The 24,864-nt window shown below is 44.5% G+C and overlaps 1 protein-coding gene across 4 annotated transcripts in view; it reads right to left on the reverse strand.

Moving 5' to 3' along the window:
* The window catches only part of LOC124039886 (GRAM domain-containing protein 2A), a 65,055-nt gene extending 40,629 nt beyond the window's left edge, over positions 1-24,426 (reverse strand). Inside the window, exons 1-2 of one of the 4 annotated variants that reach the window (XM_046356417.1) lie at positions 24,094-24,426; positions 4,743-4,856 (exon numbers count right to left, since the gene is read on the reverse strand). In XM_046356417.1, the coding sequence (XP_046212373.1) occupies positions 4,743-4,849 (107 nt within the window). In that variant the 5' untranslated portion in view covers positions 4,850-4,856; positions 24,094-24,426. Of the gene's footprint in view, positions 1-4,742; positions 4,857-16,347; positions 16,991-17,056; positions 17,430-22,193; positions 22,339-24,093 lie in introns of those variants that run through there. The other 3 variants (XM_046356426.1, XM_046356408.1, XM_046356434.1) reach the window with 3 other exon arrangements.
* Between the last annotated feature and the right edge of the window lie 438 nt (positions 24,427-24,864).

Below are 24,864 nucleotides of genomic sequence, written 5' to 3' on the forward strand. Positions count from 1 at the left end.
GAGGAATCGGAGGAGAAGGGCCTTGGTCTGGGAGGTGACCAAGAACCCGATGGCCTTTATCAGGCCTTTATGGTAGAGTGGCCAGACGGAAGCCACTCCTCAGTAAAATGCATGACAACCCGCTTGGAGTTTGGAAAAAAGCACCTAAAGGACTCAGACCATGAAAAACAAGAGTCTCTGGTTTGATGTTACCAAGATTGAAGACTTTGGACTGAATGCCAAGCATCTCGTCTGGAGGAAACCTGGCACTATCCCTACATTGAAGCATGGTGGTGGCAGCATCATGCTGTCAGGATGTGTTTCAGCGGTAGCGACTGAGAGACTAGTCAGGATTGAGGGAATGATGAACGGAGTAAAGAACAGAGATCCTTGATGAAAACCTGCTCCAGAGCGCTCAGGACCTGAGGCAAAGGTTAATCTTCCAACGGGACAACGACCATATTACACAGCCAAGACAACGCATGAGTGGCTACGGGACAAGTCTCTGAACGTCCTTGAGTGGCCCAGCTAGAGCCTGGACATGAACCCGATCGAACATCTCTGGACAGACCTGAAAATATCTGTGCAGCGACTCTCCCCATCCAACCTGACAGAGCTTGAGAGGATCTGCAGAGAAGAATGGGAGAAACTCCCCCAATACAGGTGTGCCAAGCTTGTAGCGTCATAGCTAAGAAGACTTGAGGTTGTAATCGCTGCAAAAGTTGCTTCAACAAAGTACTGAGTAAAGGGTCTGAATACTTATTCAAATATGATATTTCAGTTTTCTTTTTATACATTTGCAAAAATGTATTTTTTTTCTCTGTCATTATGGGGTATTGTGTGTAGACTGATGAAGGGGAAAAAAACTATTTTATCAATTTTAGAATAAGGCTTTACATAACAGAATGTGGAAAAAGTCCAGGGGTCTGAATACTTTCCGAATGCACTGTACATACAGGTAACTGCCAAAATAATGGAAACACTTCAGTGGTCACTGAATGGTTTGAAAAGCATGAAAAAAATGTAAACCACATGCCATTGCCATGTCAGTCAATAGATCTCAACCCAATTGAACACTTATAGGAGATTCTGGAGCGCTTGAGACAGCGTTTTTCCACCACCATCAACAAAACACCAAATTATGGAATTTTTTGTGGAAGAATAGTGTTGCATCCCTCTAAGAGTTCCAGACACTTGCAGAATCTATGCCAAAGTGCATTGAAGCTGTTCTGGCTCAATACCCTATTAAGACACTTTATGGTGTTGGTGTTTCCTTTATTTTGGCAGTAACCTGTATTTACATAGACAACATATTCATGGGTTGCTCATTACATCATAATATTGTTTTGAACGTTCGTTTTAGGCCTGATGTCCAGCTGAGCATTCTACTCAATTCAGTCTCAATGGGTGCTAGTCTAAAGTGCATTACTGTGGCTTGGAAACATGATGACATTTCAAAAGGAGGCAAATCATTTGTAGGAAAAGATTTTGTGATCATTGCGATATCTCCAAACTGACTTTAGATGCATTATAACTTTAGCTGGCTAGCTAAGATTGAGTGCAGAGTGCTGAAATGTAAGCTCGCTAACGTTAGCATTGCTAGCTATTTCTGACTAACTTTGCTAGCTCATAGCAACATTGCCACTCCTCTAAATTAAACTCGACGACATCACAATGCTGGCAATGTTGTTTTCTACTCTTTATTGGTCTATGTTAGCAATGTGATCATATTTCCAGGCCACAATAGTGTACATTTTACGAAACAGCCATTAGCCATTCAGAAAGACTTGGTATTAACCATCAGTCACACATCAATAAGCTGAGGCAAGTGGATAACAATGGCAACGATGCGACCGAGTGACGGAGGCGCAACATAGACAACATATTTACCTAGACATAGACAACGTAGACAATGGACAACAAAGTCAATAGACATCATAGACAATAGACTACATAGACATAGACAACATATTTACATAGACAATAGATATCATAGACAATAGACAACATAGACAATGGTTTTGCCCACATATTTTCCAGCATTTTCCCTCTTAAAGAGCTAGTTCGTCTCTCTGACCAGGTCTGGTTTTCCCTCTATGGCTCAGTGCAGCGAGCAGACAGTATCACCACAGGGATTCTCTTTACACGTGAGACTCTCTGAGTGAGACACAACGGCTTTGTGTGTGTATGATAGCGTGCATGCGTTTTGAGTGTGTGTGCCTTTTCTGTGTGTGTGTGGGGGGGGTTCCATTTTCATATCTAATGATCCTAACTCCCTCTGTATTTCCTCCCTCAGCACGCACCCTTCTAGGCTTTCATGTGCTGCCAGAGAGCCTGTTTATCAGTCACACTCCCAGACCACGGCTGCCTCACCGTTAGTGCTGTTATTATGAGTGCTTCAGACAGATCTCAGATCACCTGAAGGGTAAATTAGCCCTATAGCATCGCTTACTAACATTTAAGATGCTAAGGGGGTAGTTATCTGTAAGGAAACCCAAAACAACACAGAGGCAAAAGAGCTGATGTTTCATTTCATAGGATAACATAGCTGTTCAAAATAAGGTTCATTTCTGGTTATACATATTACAGTTCTCCAAGCAGTGTATACTATAGCCACAGCACATACAGGCTGTATGATATGATAGTCTGATGGCATGGATGAATGTAGGACTATCGCGTTGTATTGTATGTTCAGGATGTAATTCAAATCAAATCCAATTTTATTGGTCACATACACATGGTTATCAGATGTTAATACGAGTGTAGCGAAATGCTTGTGCTTCTAGTTCCAACAGTTCCAATAATTTATGTCATTGCGAATTTGTACTCTCAATGATGCCTTCAAAATTGCTCCTGGAGGGATTGATAAAAGTTATATTGTCATTGATTTCTATTATATCATATTGTGTTGTATAGCATAGCAATGTACTGTATTATTGGACAGAGAGTTAAAACCAGGACGCTGTGTTAAAAGGCCTGACGTGATCTCTGACTCTGTTGGCTGTGTTCCTGACAGAATGTGGCTGTCTGTCTGTTCGTCTCTGCCAGTGAGAGGTTACCCCAGGTCTGACAGTGACTGGGAGTCACAAACCAGGGTAGGTACGGGTCTATGTCAGGACATTACTCCGTAACGGTCTCTCTCTCTCTCTGTCTCTGTCTCTGTCTCTGTGTCTGTGTCTGTGTCTGTGTCTGTGTCTGTGTCTGTGTCTGTGTCTGTGTCTGTGTCTGTGTCTGTGTCTCTGTCTCTGTCTCTGTCTCTGTCTCTGTCTCTGTCTCTGTCTCTGTCTCTGTCTCTGTCTCTCTCTCTGTCTGTCTCTCTCTCTCTCTCTCTCTCTCTCTCTCTCTCTCTCTCTCTCTCTCTCTCTCTCTCTCTCTCTCTCTCTCTCTCTCTCTCTCTCTCTCTCTCTCTCTCTCTCTCTCTCTCTCTCTCTCTCTCTCTCTCTCTCTCTCTCTCTCTCTCTCTCTCTCTCTCTCTCTCTCCGGCATGTTGACAGATAGGAAGAGAGAGATTTCCCAGAAATACTATATAGTAATTGCTAGGAAAGCATGTGAAAGCTAATCCTCCTCCTGAGTCAAGGAAAATGTCACTATAATTACACTTTTGAAAAAGGGTGGGTCCCAGACCTCAAGAACAGCATTCGCACCTAGTCCTCAATGTTGAATCACGAGGTGTGATTCTATTCTACTCGACACCAATGTAAAGCTAAATAGACCGCAGAGACCTTTAATTGTCTTTGTGTGCCAGGCTGCCGGCGTTTTCCAGACTTTTATTGTATCCTAAGCCATTAGCAATTATACCACTCCTGTATGCAGAGGAGACCGCAAGGTGGGGCAGAATGCAAGTGGGGACGTGTAGGCTACTGAAGAGGAGAAGACAGTGTTGTTGAATATGGTGAAAAGAGGTGGCGATATCACTGTACATCATCATACCGCTAGTTGCTAATTGGCCAACCCTGTCCTTAGTCAGCGCAGCAAACAATGACACATGGCATCTTAATTACATTCTTTTCTGGTTGAGAATTGTTTTTTTCTGATTCAGAAGATGTTATATAAACAGATTACATTGTGACTTTCTGGTTGCTAAAAAAAGATGTTAACAACATGTCTTTATGCAACCGCTATACAACCATGATGATGACGTCATTGCAACTAGTTTTGCTCGCTGGGGGTGCGGTGTGACCAGAGTAGCCACATTAACCATGACTGACTGAGTGTGTACATCATGACAGCATAAGGTGACATTATCCACCTGTTTAGCACCCTGGGGTCTGCAGGGAGGACTCTTCTATTTGCCCTAACAATTGCTAAAAGAACAAGGGAGGACAGACATTTTTTGACCACTCAAAGGCAATGGAGTATATCATATCCAGGATCCGTATAAGTGTACTGTATTTGACTTGTGACCATTATTTAACTAGGCAAGTCAGTTCAGAACAAATTTGTTTTTGCAATGACGGCCTACTCCGGCCAAACCCTAACCCGGACGACCAATTGTGCACCGCCCTATGGGACTCCCAATCCCTGCTGGTTGTGATACAGCCTGGAATTGAACCAAGGTCTGTAGTGACACCTCTAGCAATGAGATGCAGTGCCTTAGACCGCTGTGCCACTCAGGAGCCCTGTATGGGAAGGGAGTAGGTTGAAGTGATCCTAGTTCAGTTCTTCTGAGGTCAGTTTTAGAACCCAACAATTAAGATTAGGATTGAGAGGGTAGGGGGTTAGATGATCCTAAATCTGTGCCATAGGTAGTGGAGATGCCTCACCTGAACTGTGGTTGGCAGTGTCGATCATCCTCCTTGGCGGCCTCTGCCAGCAACTCCAGCGGGCTCAGGACACTGATGTCATCACTCTGCTCCTGGTGTTCCATCATCTTCAGCCTGAGGGGACAGAACAAAACACAAAACCCATTCACACACGGACTAACTTATCAACAGAAACACTTCACTCAAGTACACACACATACCCTTTTCTAACTATAGTGCTGACTCGAGACAAACTGTGCTGGCAGATGATATTTTCCTTTGACATTGTCTTTTTCAGCTACAATGGTGGATGTGTAACAGGGCCAGCTCGGTACAGCTTGGTTTCACTCTGCTCAGTGGTATGAAAAGGCCTATAAACCCACTTTCCCAGGATATAGTCCACAGCTACAGCTAGGTCCATAATTATTGGCACCCTTGATAAAGATGAGCAAAAAAGACTGTATAAAATAAACTGTGTAAAATAAATAATATATTGCATGCTCAAAACTATTTTAAATGTATTTTATATTAATACAATTTCTCAGAGAAAGAGATTGTGTTTAACAAGTAATATAATATACAAATATACAAATATATATATATATATATGTTTTTAGATAGGGATCAAAATTATCAATAGCCGTTTTCAGTACTCCAGCACCCTACCCTTTGACAACGACACTGAGCCTGTTTCTAAAATGTTTTGTGATATCGGAGAACACGTTGGGAGGGATCTTAGACCATACCCCAATACATAGTCTTTTCAGATCCTTGACATCCTTTGTCTGCGCTTATTGGCTGCCATCTTCAATTCAAACCACAGGTTTTCAATGGGGTTAAAATCCAGAGACTGAGATGGCTATTGCAAAATGTTTATGGTGGGTTTGGCGTTGGAAAATAAGAAGCATATGCAGAAAAGTACCTCATATCTACGGTAAAATATGGTGGTGGATCTTTGATGTTATGGGCCTAGTTTGCTGGTCCTGGGGCCCTTGTTAAGGTCAACGGCATCATGAACTTGACCAAGTACCAAGACATTTTACCAAAAACCGGGTAGTAGTATTTATTGGGTTCCCTAATTATCCGCTACCAAGGCCAAACAGTCCAAACAGGAAACAAAACACAACAAATAAAATACATGATATTCAATCTCCTGACTCTGCCTCACTCTTCAGAAACAGGAGATGGCTCCTGCCCTATGAGCCGTTCGGGCTCGCATAAGCCAAGGATTTGTGCAAGGCCACCCACCTACATAATACAATACATAATACCGTGTAAATTACAATACAAATATCTGAGTCTCTTCACAGTCCCTATTGTGCCATAAGGTGTTATTTGATCTGTTTTGTTAATCTGTTTTTATTGCTTGCTTGAGTTACCTGGGGTGGCAGAGAGTTCCATGTAGACATGGCTCTATTTATTACTGTGCATTTCCCACCCGCTGTTCTGAACCTGGAGACTGTGAAGAGATTTCTGATTGCCGAAAAGTGTCCGAACTGTGTGCCAACTGCTTGAACAGACAGTTTGATTACCTTCAACACATCAACATCTAAGTGCAATACGTGCTACCCTGTCCTGGACCAACTGCAATTGACCTATGTCCCTCTTTGTCGCACATGACCGGGCCTGTCGGACCTGTCTGGTTGACTGAGATGTGAAGAAAGCAGAGCAGAGACATATCTCTTACAATTTTAGCAACCATAGAGTCTATAGGTTTTGGTTGCCTCTCTCAGGATGCTGACATTTGGCCGCAAGTGGATCTTCCAGAAAGACAATAACCCCAAGCACTAATCAAAATCCACAAAGAAATGGTTGACTTGTTTGATATGCTCATCTTTATCAAGGATGCCAATAACTGTTTAGAAAGTGGGAAGGGGGCAAAAAAATGGGAGAAAGGCACTTCTGAGGAAGAGCTAGTGACACCCACTCTCCTTAATATGTGTGGGTAATGCAATTGTACCCAGACACAATTTCCCATTTGCTCATTTCCCTTGCTGTCCCTGGACCTTTCCTTTCATAAACAGTTCCAAAGGCTTAGTACTCTCTGTACTCTTAGCAGATCTGAAGTCAGTGAAAAATGTTGCACTGTGCAAAAGACTATTAGTGAAGGGGGGGAATCAGTTACATATCGGGATATTCATTTTAACAGTATATCGCATCGTTTTGACAACATAACAATATTATTTTTGTGCTAGTTGGCTGTGCCTGTGTCTAAAATCCAGTATCTTGCCTTCATAGCTTGTTCTCCATCTTCTTTTTAAATCCGGAGGCAATTTGTTTTCAACAATTTTATTCCCATGACTCGTTTTATTTTGTCTCTCTCTCGTCCCTCTGCGGTAGACATATGGCGAGCAATATGACTGGAACATTGAATCACGATAGAATCACAGTATCGAATTGCAATACATACAGAATTATTGTGATAATATCATCTTGTGAGAACCCTGGAAATCTCCAGCCCTAGTTGTAACAGCATTTGTAAAATGATGGGGTCCCCCCTCTTTTTTTAACAAAGGCCAAAACTGCTTTCAAAACCGTTTTCCCGCGATTGTATTAAGAATTGTTGAGCCAAGACTTCTTGTCTAAAAGACTACATGTTTCCCTCCCTATCTATGGCTCTCGCAACTCTCGCACCAAGGAATATTTTTGTCGCATAGAGCACACAACAACAAGCTGACTAGGTAAATGGGTCAACTACTCTACTATGGGGTTGTCTGATTTTGTTTAAATAACATTACATAGAAAAAAATAGTATCACTGGAAAGTTGCATCCTAAGTGATAAAGTGCAGGCATTGAATTACTTTGGACCGACTGCCAAGTGTCTTCACTGACATTTTCAACCTCTCCCTGACCGAGTCTGTAATACCGACATGTTTCAAGCAGACAACCAAAGTCCCTGTTCCCAAGGAAGCGAAGGTAACCTGCTTAAATGATAACCGCCCCGTAGCACTCACTTTGGTAGCCATGAAGTGCTTTGAAAGGCTGGTCATGCCTCACATCAACAGCATCATCCCGGATACCCTAGACTCACTCCAATTTGCATACCGCCCCAACAGATCCACAGATGATGCAATCTCAATCGCACTCCACAATTCCCTTTCCCACCTGGACAAAAGGAACACCTTATGTGAGAATGCTAATCATTGACTACAGCTCAGCGTTCAACACCATAGTGCCCACAAAACTCATCACTAAGCTAAGGACCCTGGGACTAAACACTTCCCTCTGCAACTGGATCCTGGACTTCCTGACAGGGCCACCCCTCAGGTGGTAAGGGTAGGCAACAACACATCTGCTATGCTGATCCTCAACACTGGGGCCCCTCAGGGGTGCGTGCTCAGTCCCCTCCTGTACTCCCTGTTCGCCCACGACTGCATGGCTAAGCACGACTCCAACACCATCATTAAGTTAGCTGACAACACAACAGTGGTAGGCCTGATTATCGACAACGATGAGACAGCCTATACGGAGGTGGTCAGAGACCTGGCAGAGAAAGACAAGGGAGCTGATCGTGGACAATAGGAAAAGGAGGACCGAACATGCCACCATTAATATTGACGGGGCTGAAGTGGAGCGTGTGGAGAGTTTCATGTTTCTTGGTGTCCACATCACCAACGAACTATCATGCTCCAAACACACCAAGACAGTCTTGAAGAGGGCACGACAACACCTCAGGAGACTGAAAAGATTTGGAATGGGTCCCCAGATTCTCAAAATGTTCTACAGCTGCACTATCGAGAGCATTTTCTTCGCATACCTCTTTAAAAACATTTTGCTAAACCTAAGCTTCCAAATACTCTCCTGCAACCCGCCTCACCCAATGTAGCTATTTTTCCTAAAGTATTTATATTTACTTCGGAACCGAAACCCCTCAACTGAAGCTAGCCAGCTAATCCACCAGCTATGCTAGCGGTCTTCAGCTAACCGGTCATCAGCTAACCTTTAGCCCGGAAAGCTCTCGCCAGTTCGAACAACACGACTCTAACCAGAGCATAACGGACCTATTTATTTTTCATCCCTGGATTCCCACCGCAAACGGAACATTTTTCAGCTGGATCTTCACAACTAGCTATCTAGCTAAACTGCAACCCCGGATGATTACACCTGGCTAGCGTTTCCACCCACTTAGCTTGAAGCTAGCCCGGCCAGAGCACCTGTAGCACACCCCTGCTACCCTGTCTAGCCCGGGCCTACGAACTGTTAGCTTGTTAGCACAGGCCTGCTAACCGTCTGAATCGCCGCTTCCCAAACACTCTCTGGACCCATATTTACTTTCTATCTCTTTTTGATTTTTAAATTGTTTATACCTTCCGGAAACCTGCCTCACCCATTGTGATACGGAAGCGCTATTATTTTTAATTTTTTAGAACACACTCAAGAACCTCCAGACGCTAACCAGCTAACTAGCTACAAGCTATTTAGTCATTGTTAGTTTTTTAAACCTGGATAACACTCGCCAGTCCAGCTTCCCTGCCCATCCACGGCTGCCCCCTAGACACTGATCTCTTGGCTACATAGCTGATGCAGGCTGGACTGTCCATTAATCACGGTACTCCATTCTGCTTGTTTGTTTTATCTGTCGGCCCCGTTGCCTAGTCAACGCCATTTTACCTGCTGTTTGTTGTGCTAGCTGACTAGCTGTTGCTGTCTCACCTACTGTTTTAGCTAGCTTTCCCAATTCAACACCTGTGATTACTGTATGCCTCGCTGTATGTCTCTCTCAAATGTCAATATGCCTTGTATACTGTTGTTCAGGTTAGTGATCATTGTTTTAGTTCACAATGGAGCCCCTAGTTCCACTCTTCATACCCCTGTTACCTCCTTTGTCCCACCTCCCACACATGCGGTGACCTCACCCATTACAACCAGCATGTCCAGAGATACAACCTCTCTCATCATCACCCAGTGCCTGGGCTTACCTCCGCTGTACCCGCACCCCACCATACCCCTGTCTGCGCATTATGCCCTGAATATATTCTACCATGCCCAGAAACCTGCTCCTCTTATTCTCTGACCCCAACGCTCTAGGCGACCAGTTTTGATAGCCTTCAGCCGCACCCTCATACTACTCCTTCTCTGCTCCGCGGGTGATGTGGAGGTAAACCCAGGCCCTGCATGTCCCCAGACACCCTCATTTGTTGACTTCTATGATCAAAAAAGCCTTGGTTTCATGCATGTCAACATCAGAAGCCTCCTCCCTAAGTTTGTTTTACTCACTCACTTTAGCACACTCTGCTAACCCTGATGTCCTTGCCGTGTCTGAATACTGGCTCAGGAAGGCCACCAAAAATTCAGAGATTTCCATACCCAACTATAACATCTTCCGATAGAACTGCCAAAGGGGGAGGAGTTGCAGTCTACTGCAGAGATAGCCTGAAAAGTAATGTCATACTTTCCAGGTCTATACCCAAACAGTTCGAACTACTAATTTAGAAAATTACTCTCTCCAGAAATAAGTATTTCACTGTTGCCGCCTGCTACCGACCCCCCTCAGCTCCCAGCTGTGCCCTGGACACCATTTGTGAATTGATCGCCCCCCATCTAGCTTCAGAGTTTGTTCTGTTAGGTGACCTAAACTGGGATATGCTTAACACCCCGGCAGTCCTACAATCTAAGCTAGATTCCCTCAATCTCACACAAATCATCAAGGAACCCACCAGGTACAACCCTAACTCCGTAAACAAGGGTACCCTCATAGACGTCATCCTGACCAACTGGCCCTCCAAATACACCTCCGCTGTCTTCAACCAGGATCTCAGCGATCACTGCCTCATTGCCTGTATCCGCCACGGAGCCGCAGTCAAACGACCACCCCTCATCACTGTCAAACGCTCCCTAAAACACTTCTGTGAGCAGGCCTTTCTAATCGACCTGGCCCGGGTATCCTGGAAGGACATTGACCTCATCCCGTCAGTTGAGGATGCTTGGTCATTCTTTAAAAGTAACTTCCTCACCATTTTAGATAAGCATGCTCCATTCAAAAAAATGCAGAACCAAGAACAGATACAGCCCTTGGTTCACTCCAGACCTGACTGCCCTCGACCAGCACAAAAACATCCTGTGGCGGACTGCAATAGCATCGAATAGTCCCCGTGATATGCAACTGTTCAGGGAAGTCAGGAACCAATACACGCAGTCAGTCAGGAAAGCTAAGGCCAGCTACTTCAGGCAGAAGTTTGCATCTTGTAGCTCCAACTCCAAAAAAGTTCTGGGACACTGTGAAGTCCATGGAGAACAAGAGCACCTCCTCCCAGCTGCCCACTGCACTGAGGCTAGGTAACACGGTCACCACCGATAAATCCATGATTATCGAAAACTTCAATAAGCATTTCTCAACGGCTGGCCATGCCTTCCGCCTGGCTACTCCAACCTCTGCCAACAGCTCCGCCCCCCCCCCCCCCGCAGCTCCTCGCCTAAGCCTCTCCAGGTTCTCCTTTACCCAAATCCAGATAGCAGATGTTCTGAAAGAGCTTCAAAACCTGGACCCGTACAAATCAGCTGGGCTTAACAATCTGAACCCTCTATTTCTGAAACTATCCGCCGGCATTGCAACCCCTATTACCAGCCTGTTCAACCTCTCTTTCATATCGTCTGAGATCCCCAAGGATTGGAAAGCTGCCGCAGTCATCCCCCCTCTTCAAAGGGGGAGACACCCTGGACCCAAACTGTTACAGACCTATATCCATCCTGCCCTGCCTATCTAAGGTCTTCGAAAGCCAAGTCAACAAACAGGTCACTGACCATCTCGAATCCCACCGTACCTTCTCCGCTGTGCAATCTGCACCTCAGCCACACTCAAGGTACTAAACGATATCATAACCACCATCGATAAAAGACAGCACTGTGCAGCCGTCTTCATCGACCTTGCCAAGGCCTTCGACTCTGTCAATCACCATATTCTTATCGGCAGACTCAGTAGCCTCGGTTTTTCGGATGACTGCCTTGCCTGGTTCACCAATTACTTTGCAGACAGAGTTCAGTGTGTCAAATCGGAGGGCATGCTGTCCGGTCCTCTGGCAGTCTCTATGGGGGTGCCACAGGGTTCAATTCTCGGGCCGACTCTTTTCTCTGTATATATCAATGATGTTGCTCTTGCTGCGGGCGATTCCCTGATCCACCTCTACGCAGACGACACCATTCTATATACTTTCGGCCCGTCATTGGACACTGTGCTATCTAACCTCCAAACGAGCTTCAATGCCATACAACACTCCTTCCGTGGCCTCCAACTGCTCTTAAACGCTAGTAAAACCAAATGCATGCTTTTCAACCGATCGCTGCCTGCACCCGCATGCCCGACTAGCATCACCACCCTGGATGGTTCCGACCTTGAATATGTGGACATCTATAAGTACCTAGGTGTCTGGCTAGACTGCAAACTCTCCTTCCAGACTCATATCAAACATCTCCAATCGAAAATCAAATCAAGAGTCGGCTTTCTATTCCGCAACAAAGCCTCCTTCACTCACGCCGCCAAGCTTACCCTAGTAAAACTGACTATCCTACCGATCCTCGACTTCGGCGATGTCATCTACAAAATGGCTTCCAACACTCTTCTCAGCAAACTGGATGCAGTCTATCACAGTGCCATCCGTTTTGTCACTAAAGCACCTTATACCACCCACCACTGCGACTTGTATGCTCTAGTCGGCTGGCCCTCGCTACATATTCGTCGCCAAACCCACTGGCTCCAGGTCATCTACAAATCCATGCTAGGTAAAGCTCCGCCTTATCTCAGTTCACTGGTCACGATGGCAACACCCACCCGTAGCACGCGCTCCAGCAGGTGTATCTCACTGATCATCCCTAAAGCCAACACCTCATTTGGCCGCCTTTCGTTCCAGTACTCTGCTGCCTGTGACTGGAACGAACTGCAAAAATCGCTGAAGTTGGAGACTTTTATCTCCCTCACCAACTTCAAACATCAGCTATCTGAGCAGCTAACCGATCGCTGCAGCTGTACATAGTCTATTGGTAAATAGCCCACCCATTTTCACCTACCTCATTCCCATACTGTTTTTATACTGTTTTTATTTATTTACTTTTCTGCTCTTTTGCACACCAATATCTCTACCTGTACATGACCATCTGATCATTTATCACTCCAGTGCTAATCTGCAAAATTGTAATTATTCGCCTACCTCCTCATGCCTTTTGCACACATTGTATATAGACTCCCCCTTTTTTCTACTGTGTTATTGACTTGTTAATTGTTTACTCCATGTGTAACTCTGTGTTGTCTGTTCACACTGCTATGCTTTATCTTGGCCAGGTCGCAGTTGCAAATGAGAACTTGTTCTCAACTAGCCTACCTGGTTGAATAAAGGTGAAATAAAAAATATATTTAAAAAAATTAAAAAATCCTGACCGATATGGCAAATTGTCGGCATCTGACCATAAGGAGCTACAGAGGTACTGGGCTGTATGCACTACCATCACTGGGGCCAAACTTTCTGCCATCCAATACCTATATACTGTGTCAGAGGAAAGACCAAAAAATTGTCAAGGACTCCAGTCACGCAAATCATCACCTGTTCTCTCCGGTACCGCACAGCAAGCGCCAAAGTCTAGGACCAAAAGGCTTCTTAACAGCTTCTACCCCAAAGCCATAAGACTGCTGAACAATTAATAAAATGACCACCTGCACTATTTACATTGACCCCCCCATTTGTTTTTACACTGCTGCTACTCGCTGTTTATTATCTATATATAGTCACTTTAGCCCTACCTCCATGTACAAATTAGGCAGAGTTGCAAAGAAAAAGCCATATCTCAGACTGGCCAATAAAAATAAAAGATTAAGATGGGCAAAAGAACACAGACACTTGACAGAAAGACTCTGCCTAGAAGGCCAGCATCCCGGAGTTGCCTCTTCACTGTTGACGTTGAGACTGGTTTGCGGGTACTATTTAATGAAGCTGCCAGTTGAGGACTTGTGAGGCGTCTGTTTCTCAAACTAGACACTCTAATGTACTTGTCTTCTTGCTCAGTTGTGCACCGGTGCCTCTGCTTAGAGCCAGTTTACGCTGTTTTGTGAAGGGAGTAGTACACAGCCTTGTACGAGATCTTCATTTTCTTGGCAATTTATTGCATGGAATAGCCTTCATTTCTCAGAACAAGAATATACTGACGAGTTTCAGAAGAAAGTTCTTTGTTTTTTCCAGCCGTTAAGAGCCTGTAATCAAACCCACAAATGCTGATGCTCCAGATACTCAACTAGTCTAAAGAAGTCCAGTTGTATTGCTTCTTTAATCATAACAACAGTTTTCAGCTGTGCTAACATAATTGCAAAAGGATTTTCTAATGATCAATTAGCCTTTTAAAATGATAAACCTGGATTAGCTAACACAACGTGCCATTGGAACACTGGGGTGATGGTTGCTGATTATGGGCTTCTCTACACCTATGCAGATATTCCAATACAAAATCAGCAGTTTACAGCTACAATAGCAATTTACAACATGAACGATGCCTACACTGTATTTCTGATCAATCTGCTGTTTTTTTTAAATGGACAAAAAAATGTTGCTTCTTCTTTCAATAACAAGGACTTTTCTAAGGTAGTAAATGTCAGTTCAGTTCAGTTTACACAGCGTAACAGAGAAAACACAATATTTGAGAATACATTTATTTGGGAATATATTTCGTAGAACAGACATGCTTCTGTGTTCAGCTTTGTCACCTCCAAACCAAACGTTTGGTTTCGTGGGAGTCACACACCTTGATGGACCCCTAATTAACTGACCAGCTTTGGGTATCCACACGCTAATAACTGTGGGATTCCAGTTGTTCTGCTCACGAGTTGAGACAACCGCAACAGAGTGTGGTTTTCTGCTTGTCATTAGTGGTTTCCTGACAATCCACTAAACTGGCCCTGACCTGAAACAACAAAGCCCTCTTTCATTAGCTGATACCATTCTCCAAGAGAGTAGAAAGTCACTAATGAGAATAACAACTGCAGACTGGGTGGCTGTCTGAGGGAAGACAGGCACGCTAACAGTTGATTGGCTAGCATGGAATGGAGAGACAAGGTAGGTGAAAGTTGATTGGTTGGCTGGGAACGGAGAGACAAGGTAGGTGATAACTGACAAGCCGGGCGCAGAAGTGATGTGAGGATCAGGCTGTCAGGTCAGCTAACAGCCCAGCTTATTGAAAAGGTGGGAAGGGGAAGGAGGCGAGGGAGGGAGTGTGGGAGATAACGACTAAATATAGAGGTTCGACCATCATGAAAAGACGGCAGAGAGAAAGGTTGAAGCGTGGGCCGCTCGCACGGCTCCAGAACCGTTAGCTTGGCAAAGCACGTAGACTCCTTCGACTGGGTGAACAATGAACACATTTAGAAACAGTAATTAGCGGGCACATCAAACAAAACACCCTTGTTTCAACTTCCCTTCAGTGCTCTGAAGGGAATAAAACAGAGTCCGTTTGCTGAACAGATGCGGTTCAAGCAGACAAGGAAGGCTGATAAGACGGAAGTGAATCTGAGATAAGACCACCACTGAGCTTGACCCTGTCTCCATTCAAGCCCGTGTTTCATACATGCTTGGCGACACAGGTCTGTCAACCTCCACCTGCTGCAAAATCCCTTCTCGCCCTAAAAACCTTTCAAGGACTTCAACTTTGTTCCTCTGAAGATGCTGAAGACCCCACATTCTTCATTGGTGTACATGATAAAAACACCCATTCACGAGATATTCTTTCAAGCAGTCAAAGGACAACGGTTAACCTTGGCGGTTCAGCCGGGGGTGCCAGGCAGCGGAGAGTTTACATTGAGACAGATAGGCCGACAGAGGATGTACATGGCATGACAGCGAGTTGACAACGGGAGATGACAAACATGGGGACAGGTAGTGATGCAGAGTGTAAATAGTGTGGTGGCAGCAAACGGAGAGGCAGCAGAGACACCATGAGTTGCCAAAAGTAACTGGGTTGATGAGTCTGTTTGTGTGAGCCCTATGAGATGAGAGAATGACAAATGTACACACACACACACACACACACACACACACACACACACACGCACGCACGCACGCACACACACGCACACGCACACACACACACGATTCAATGTGAAAAGTAAATAACTATGCTCACATTCGAATTCAAAGCGCTGAATCAGCCCTACTTTAACCAGGGCAGACGAGGCCTTTGCAGCTCTAGGTCTATCAACCCCATATTCTGTATTCTGTACTTAGTCAATTATACCTTGCCAGGTTCCCAATCCTCACCAATGCTACCTCACCCAATGACACTGAAGAAGAGATCATTGTGCCATTTGGAGGATGTCCAAAATGCAGCTCAGGGAAAAGCTCAGGGCTGGTCCGGAGGACTAGCTGGCATTGTGTTTTCTTTAGCTGCAATGTGACGGGAGTCGGGACTGCCATGGGGTAGAGTTGGCACCAGACACTACCCGCCCGGACTGTCCGGACACAAAGGGAGTTTTATATCCCCACGACCTCAAAGATAGAGAAACGGCCAAACGAGACGGAATAGTGATCTTATTGTTGGAGGGAAATAATACAAGAGACGATGAGGTTAGATTACAGGGCCACCAACACGTTTCGGGAGGGCGACGTTTTTTAATAATGGCAGTGAAAAGAGAACGGAGCAATATAAGGAACTTACTCTCTACTGCATGCTAAGCCTGGCTCGTTATTCTCTGTCCAGTGGCCCTGCACTATGGATAGACAAAGGCTTCCTCCCTCGACAAAAGACCAAACGCATCACCACACAAAAAAAAAGCTCTTGGCAGTTCCGTGACAGTGTTGGACATATTTTGCACATATTGTCAGTGGGCTTCCTTTTGTCCCAAGTGCTTTCAAAATCTCACTCTGCCACACAGTCATGTACGGCCGCTATGCACGCAGGTATTTTCCTCTCTCAGTCGCCATGGCAACAGCCTGAGAAAAGGCCATTCGAGTCGGCCATTTTCTTCTTCTCGTTACCGAGTTCTAAAGTGGACATGAGGAGAGACCTCGTTTAGTGGTCAACCGATAGAAACCCGGTGCAAACATAGCCTGGGCTATATGAGGAGTGCAGGTTAACTCGTGAAAAGGTCAGGTAGCACACAAAACAGAGGACCTTGCGAGGGTTTGCGAAACGGACCATCTGTGAACAAGTGTATTCTTTCCGTTCCCTTAGACAAACACGAATGCCTTCAAAAGGGAGTCACAATTTAAAACTGTGCTAAACAGAAAAAAAGAAATACATAGGAACAGAATTCTGATAGTGTTGATATCGTAGATAGAAATAGTAGAGTGAATGTGCAGAAATGTATTTCAGAGTAGAAACATGGGATAAGATGTGAAAAATACATGTCAGTCTGTTGTCGTACTGTATAAGTGTATCTGTTTTCCTGTTCCTGTCGGCTTCAGCTGTCATTGAAGTGATGCTCCAGAGCTTTTGTATATTGTCACCCAGTAGTTTTGGAAGTAGTGCTCACAAGCAAAAACAGGTCCCTCGAAAATTGTGCACAATCGTGTACTACGCCATCCATTTCATATGAAATGTTCCGTACAAAATGTTATGAAGTAGGTGCTTAAGATCCCGGACAGCATCTTTAAGAAGAGTTGACGCCTCTCTGTTCCCTTCTTTTCCTTTCACTCCAGGCCACCCTTTTCACCCATCTCCTGATGTGATCCTATCTGCAACAGCTGCGGAGTTCACACACACACTGCCTGAGAAGACAGGTACAAGCTCCATCGAGACAAACCACGACTACGGTTTCCATGGCTCCCTGATTCTTGGAAACCCATTTCCTGTGATGTGGCTGGGAACATAAATAGATCTAATTAGTCTCATCCCCATTTCTCTTCTCTAATCACAGTGGCGTAGGGTGAAGGTGGTTTATTGGTTCATTCGGCCTTGAGTGTGGAGATCCAGGAGAGTGTCTAAGCACGGCTTTATCGATCGCAGCTTCCTGATGCAGGTTGATGTGTGACCACTGAAGTGTGATCACTACGATATAGGAACTAGGGGTGTGAACATTACATCTTTGAAAACGAAATTGGGATCCTTAACGTTAATAAAAATTCCTAAACGAAAAACACAGTGCCGTTATCACAAAACATATAACATTTTTTTGCCTAACTAGACGATAGGCCATAAAGGGAAAGATGCGTAATTTAAATATAGACTCAGCGATATTATTATTATTACATTTTTTTTAACTTTTTTTATATTTAACTAGGCAAGTCAGTTAACCTGCATCACCAGCAACATGACTGTGGAAGCTGCGATCGATAAAGCTGTGCTTAGACACTCTCCTAGATCTCCACACTCAAGGCCAAATCAACCAATAAACCACCTTCACCCTTCGCCACTGTGATTAGAGAAGATGCAGAAAGCAAACAGTATAGTGGGTCAATCTCCGCAGCAACTCAGTGTCGAAGCACGAGGCTCTGGTGTCCTGGCTACCACGCTTTGAACAGCGTAAAGTGAACCCGTGCACTTATGCAGATACTCTGTGTGACTGGGAGAGCAAAGTGTTGCATCTTAACATCCTGGCCTATTCACTGATGATAGGCCCTGCTTGACTGAAGTTGTGAGACATTGCAAGCCAAATAAGAGATACAGCTGTCCATTGCGAGAACCAGCTTTTGATTGTCCATAGATGGGCCTCGTGCACAGTTCTGACTCGGTCACCGGTCTACCTGCCTATACTTGTGGCCCCTCCCCTCTCTCTCTCCATCCCTCGCTAGCTCGCTATGAAAGATGCATGTGTTTCCGTTTTCAGAAGTACGGCAACTCAGTCTCCTCCGTTCCAAAAATACTGAATCGTTGGAGTCCTAGCGGGAATCGAATCTTGACACTCAGAAATGAGAGTCTACACCGGGAGTCAGCATAAAAGGAGTCGAGAAATCAATTCAATTGGAGTCGACTCTCCACCTCTACGTCATCGTCGTTAACAGTTGGGAAAATGTCAGAAAAAGGCAAGGGACACCGGTGAAGTCCTGTATGACATTACTTTGAGAAGGTAAATGAGAACGAAATGCTAACTTTTCTAGGTGGAATTGAGGTAATGGTAGTACAGGTTCAATGCTTAACCACCTGAAAGTGACGTACCGTGAGGCCCAAACTGTTGCTGGCAGAACCGCAGCTGCATTGTGAATTCATGTGGAAAACCGATTTTAAAAAATGGTGGTTTCATTTTTTTTATTTGTTACCTCCCGAGCATTAACAAACTATCATTCAACTGGTCTATGCCTGCACCTGTCTGTTCCCTTCGGATTTAATCCGGATACACGGCTTACAGCAACGTATTCCCCTTTGAGAAATCAAATCAGAGTTTACTTGTCACGTGCGCCGAACACAACAGGTGTATGACCTTACAGTGAAATGCTTACTTACAGGCTCTAACCAACAGTGCAAAAAAGGTATTTGGTGAACTACAGGTAAAGAAATAAAACAACAGTAAAAAGACAGTGAAAAATAACAGTAGCGAGGCTATATACAGTAGCGAGGCTACATACAGGCACCGGTTAGTCGGGCTGATTGAGGTAGTATGTACATGTAGATATGGTTAAAGTGACTATGCATTTATGATAAACAGAGAGTAGCTGGAGCGTAAAAGAGGGGTTGGTGGGTGGTGGGACACAACGCAGATAGCTCGGTTAGCCAATGTGCGGGGGCACTGGTTGGTCGGGCCAATTGAGGTAGTATGTACATGAATGTATAGTTAAAGTGACTATGCATATATGATAAACAGAGAGTAGCAGCAGCGTAAAAGAGGGGTTGGGGGGGGGGCGGGGGTGGCACACAATGCAAATAGTCTGGGTAGCCATTTAATTATCTGTTCAGGAATCTTATGGCTTGGGGTAAAAACTGTTGAGAAGCTTTTTTGTCCTAGACTTGGCACTCCGGTACCGCTTGCCATGCGGTAGTAGAGAGAACAGTCTATGTATGACTGAGGTGGCTGGGGTCTTTGACCATTTTTGGGGCCTTCCTCTGACACTGCCTGGTGCAGAGGTCCTTAGATACACTGAGTGTACAAAACATTAGGAACTCTTTCCATGATAGACCGACCAGGTGAATCCAGGTGAAAGCTATGATCTCTTATTGATGTCACTTGTTACATCCACTTTAATCAACAGTTTCCTGTGTGTATCGATAATGGTCCACCACCCAAAGGACATCCAGCCAACTTGACACAACTGTGGGAAGCATTGGTGTCAACATGGGCCAGCATCCCTGTGGGAAGCTTGACACATTCTAGAGTCCATGCCCCAACTAATTGAGGCTGTTCTGAGAACAAAAGGGGGTGCAACTCAATATTAGGAAGGTGTTCCTAATGTTTTGTACACTCTGTGTATATGCTGTGCTTGGTAAGATTTTCATTTGATTAGTTACACAACTTTGCTCTCTCCATCTGTCCTTTCTAGAACTTTCTCCTAATTTGCCAGTCAGGTAGGAAGAACTGGATCTGAGGTCAGTGTAGGTGAATGCCCGGTGACTCCCCAGATCAGGTATCTCCTAGTTTCATCTGCGAAACATGCTCTTCTCTTCCCACTTTTATTCAAAGCGTCATGTTCTCTGAAGTTCAGTAAGGCCCTTGGTGACTGACTGGCTCTCTGGCGTCCTATCTCCGCCAGGATCAGAGTAACGTGCACTGAGATGGCCTGGTCCCAGATCTGTGTGTGCTGTCTGACGTCCTAGCTCCGCCAGGATCAGAGTAACGTGTACTGAGATGGCCTGGTCCCAGATCTGTGTGTGCTGTCTGGCGTCCTAGCTCCGCCAGGATCAGAGTAACCTGCACTGAGATGGCCTGGTCCCAGATCTGTGTGTGCTGTCTGGCGTCCTCGCTCCGCCAGGATCAGAGTAACGTGCACTGAGATGGCCTGGTCCCAGATCTGTGTGTGCTGTCTGGCGTCCTCGCTCCGCCAGGATCATAGTAACGTGCACTGAGATGGCCTGGTCCCAGATCTGTGTGTGCTGTCTGGCGTCCTCGCTCCGCCAGGATCAGAGTAACGTGCACTGAGATGGCCTGGTCCCAGATCTGTGTGTGCTGTCTGATGTCCTCGCTCCGCCAGGATCAGAGTAACGTGCACTGAGATGGTCTGGTCCCAGATCTGTGTGTGTACTGTCTTGCCAACTCCCATGGTCATTGTCACACAGAGATCGACAGACATCTAGGTCCAGGCTAGCATTGCGATGATGGTTTAAAATGATCTAGATACAATATTAAAAACAACCATTGGATGTTTAAAAGTATATTTCATTCAGAGATTTTATCAATAATCCAGCCTCACTTGTGCTGTTAAAGGAAAGGTTTGCACAATATATATTCCGCAAATCTAAAACAACGTCGACTGATTATATTCCTTCAAAACTGTTTTTTTTGCACAAAAGTTTTTAAAAAATACTTCTGTTTTCGCAATTTGAATGACATTTATCAAAAAACTCGTATACCAACAATACACTGCGGCTTTGAAGTCAAGAAAAGAACAGCCTGCTGGTGGCTTCGGTGATGGAGGCGAATCGGGGAAGTAGGTACTAAAGTGCCCAAAGAGTTTTGTCATGTTATGTTGCTAGTAGATGATTTTTAAAAACGTGCCATGCAAAACAAACTGGCCACTTGGATTTAGCATGGTGTATGGGGATGGAATAAGCTAGCAAGCAAGCTACAACAACTCCATCAACACTGCAAGTTAACGGTCAAATACCAATCGGATTAATGTCCATGTTTATTTCAAGATATGTCTTTATTTTTTGCTCAACTGCCTGATCTTTATTGGCTGATTATAACTTGCAGGGTATTATGGTGGCCACTGACCACATTTACATGCACACCAATATCTCATTATTATTCAGGATACTCAAGTATTCTGCTTTTGAGTTTGACGCATATAAACATCATATCCCAATAACCCCCCCCAAAAAGCTTGTGTCCCGGTTATGAGAAACCTGGTTAAGATGCCTGGTCTTAGACGGGATACTGTTGCATGTAAACATCTTAGCGCATTTACTGTTGTTTTTGTGTGGTCTGCGCAGGCACAGTTTCGCATATCATGGTTGTTGTGTGATGTTTTCATCTGATTGTCAAACCAATCACTCTGAAAAGTAGGGCGCAGTTAAATCCACCATAATAATTCCATAATCGTGGATTTTGCTGATACTCCGTACAGGACTGTAAAGCCTCCTGGCTACTTTCACCCCTATTTTATATTTTAGAACAGTTTCTGCTTATCATTTCCGACATTTGGTAGGCCGTTTTATAATACAACAAGGTGCAGACAATACCGTGAAATGCTTACTTACAAGCACTTAACCTACGGCGCAGTTCAAGAAGAGTTGAGAAAATATTTACCAAATAGACTAAAGTAAAAAAATGTTTTTTAAAGGAACAAACGAGGCTTTATACCAAATATCCAACATTTGTTAGGCCATTTGTTTGTCAACTATAGTTAGACACATGCAGCTTCTCTTCCGTCATAACTTGTTGCCCCCAGAAGACAAAATAAAGTAGTGCTCACCCGAACGATAGATCATGGCTGCTCTTCGGGAGTTCTAACGACTAGTAACTTTAGGGGTCCAAAAGACATTCAAGGGGCGGCGGTTTTACAACTAAACAAACACAAACAGTTATATTGTGTAGTGCTGCTACTGACCCCAAATCAGAGCCAGAATGCTTCTAAACCTCCTTCAATGGGTCTCTTGTTTAAAAGTGTCCTCGAGTGATCTCATCCCTTCTGTGCTCCCTGTCCCCAAACGAGGAGTCCATTCCAAACAACGCTAGGGGGAAACGGCCTGTCTCAAACTCTGTGGAGGGGAACCATTTCCCCCTAGATAAAGATTTTGGCTTCAGCCTAGTGGACCGGAAACTGTAAACAACATCACACCAGGCCACACAGTAAATCAGTCATTATGGGAGATGCATACCAATAGACAGGGGGCATTGTGTGGTGGATAGGTCTAAAGAAGTTGCATGGCAAGCAAGAAGGAATGTATCCACATGATCCAATGTCAGTAGTAATGAATTAAATCATTTACTAGTAAAGTATCATCTTTGCCCACGAAGTCCATTTTACTGTTTGGTTTAGTCGAGGCTGTCCTGTCCAACTTCGAATTTCAGACAGCCGTTATATCTACAACACGAGCGGACACAGAACCTTGAGATGTAAAATTACCTCGCTGCCGAGAGCCGTGTCCACAGTTTTATAAATGGGTTCTCTTTGAAGCGCCCAACCTACATTACTTCAGAATATTAGGCTGGCCAAACATAGCCTGCAGTGCTCAATTAGCATCTTTCATTTCCAATACAAGTACAATAAAACGGACTATTCTCCATTATAAATGGGACAGAATAATGGATCCATCTCTTTCAGACACTCATAATAGAGGTTGGGCCATAGGCAATGTTAACCTGTTTAACCTTTCAATAAAGAGAGCTTTAAAATTGTCACGGCTGTAATTGGTATTGTGTGATAGGCTTGGGCGACATACAGCATATACCGTACACCGCGGTATTTGGAAAAAAGCCACAGGATGGTTTTTCAATGCCGTCAACACGATTTATTTGAAGTCTTTCATAATACGCAAGGCCAAGGGAGCACTGGGCTACATGTTGCAGCTGGATGATACATTGTGTCAGATGGGGCGAATAATAATCACGTGGTTCAGTCTATGAGCGGTTGCATGGAGATCAGAGAGGAAGCTACACTACATATCCAAAAGTATGCCAAATGGATTCAAACGCACTTGTGTCTAATTATTAACCACTCTCTGGAATTGCATGACCCGTTTGACACGAACCATTAGAAAAAATGCATGGCATTACCTTTCAGACAGACACTAAACGTACATGGGGCTGTTGGCTAAACGAATCATGGCTGTTGGCTAAACGAATCATAAAAACCCAACTCCATATCTGACATAGCCATGAGTGGAACATCATGTGCTATCATGTGCTGGGTGGCAAGTTTCCATTCCCAAAGTAGAAACTACTGAGAACCGAGCAAGTCTATTTTAGCAGCCATGATTTCACATTGTCAGCACACTGGAAATCTCTCTCTGCACACCTTTTTCCATTGTCCTAGAGGAACTGTGCACAAAGTTGGCACGGACGAATGACAGGATGAGTGCATCGACTACCACAGCACAGTGGCAGGAGTGTCGAAGATGTGCATTATGTCACTCAAATGGATCATTGAATGGCCAAGCACTAACCTATCCGTTATGTAATAACATAATAATAATGTTACTGTCCGACTTGAATCACCTGTTCATTACCTTCAACCGTCGGTCATATTAACCAATTCACTTGTCTATCTTGTAAAATAACGGGTAAATAAATACAGTGACAGGAACGCGAGGCAGAAATAAATCTGCCTCTCGTTGACCATGTCTGCGGTCTCGACATGGATAAGAACCTACCGTGGAAACTGGGTAGATATGCTGTCGAGTATATCATTTCCGCGGCGGACTCCGGGAAGAGAAATTAGGGTCGAATGTCCACCTAATCGTCCGCTAAAGGAAGAAATCCGTGGGTAAAGGGAAAATGGTAGACAAGACTGGAAGAGGGGAAAAGCGGTTGTCAGAGTTGTCGAGCTGTCAAACACAAAGGCAGGAGCACCGAGTAGATGAAATTTCGGCCTGACTAACAAGCGAACTTGTTGCGCTGAGCATCCACCGGCGCTGGGCACTGGTTTATTTATTTACTGTTCCCGCCTCCTGCATTTTTTGTGTGCCTTACTACTGTGATCTCTACGGTCCATCTACTACGTGCACTCACTCATGCAGAGAACGCAGAACACATAACTTCTAGTGGTTGATTAACTGTACTGCAAGCAAATATTGTTATTTAAAGGGGAGAATTGAGGCGTTTCAATGCACGGGAATTATAATAATGTTAGGGCTAATAAAAACATTAAAATGTAGGCCTAACAGATGCATTTACCGTTGGTTAGGAGATCACAAAGCAGCATAATACAATGAACATCATGGGTAGGCTACATACAGTATTGCTTTGTGATAGGAGCCGACATCATAGCATATTTAATCTCAGAGCCTACTGTATACTAAGGCAGGAGATAGTAAAACACATCAGGGCAATTTTAGAATGTACATCTTGGTGGGGCAAAAATATATATATATATTTGATGCATGCCAGCAAAGTCACTACACAACACTAAAACAATACATTAA

The sequence above is a fragment of the Oncorhynchus gorbuscha genome, linkage group LG01 (genome assembly GCF_021184085.1).
Source record: "Oncorhynchus gorbuscha isolate QuinsamMale2020 ecotype Even-year linkage group LG01, OgorEven_v1.0, whole genome shotgun sequence".
NCBI lineage: Eukaryota > Metazoa > Chordata > Actinopteri > Salmoniformes > Salmonidae > Oncorhynchus > Oncorhynchus gorbuscha.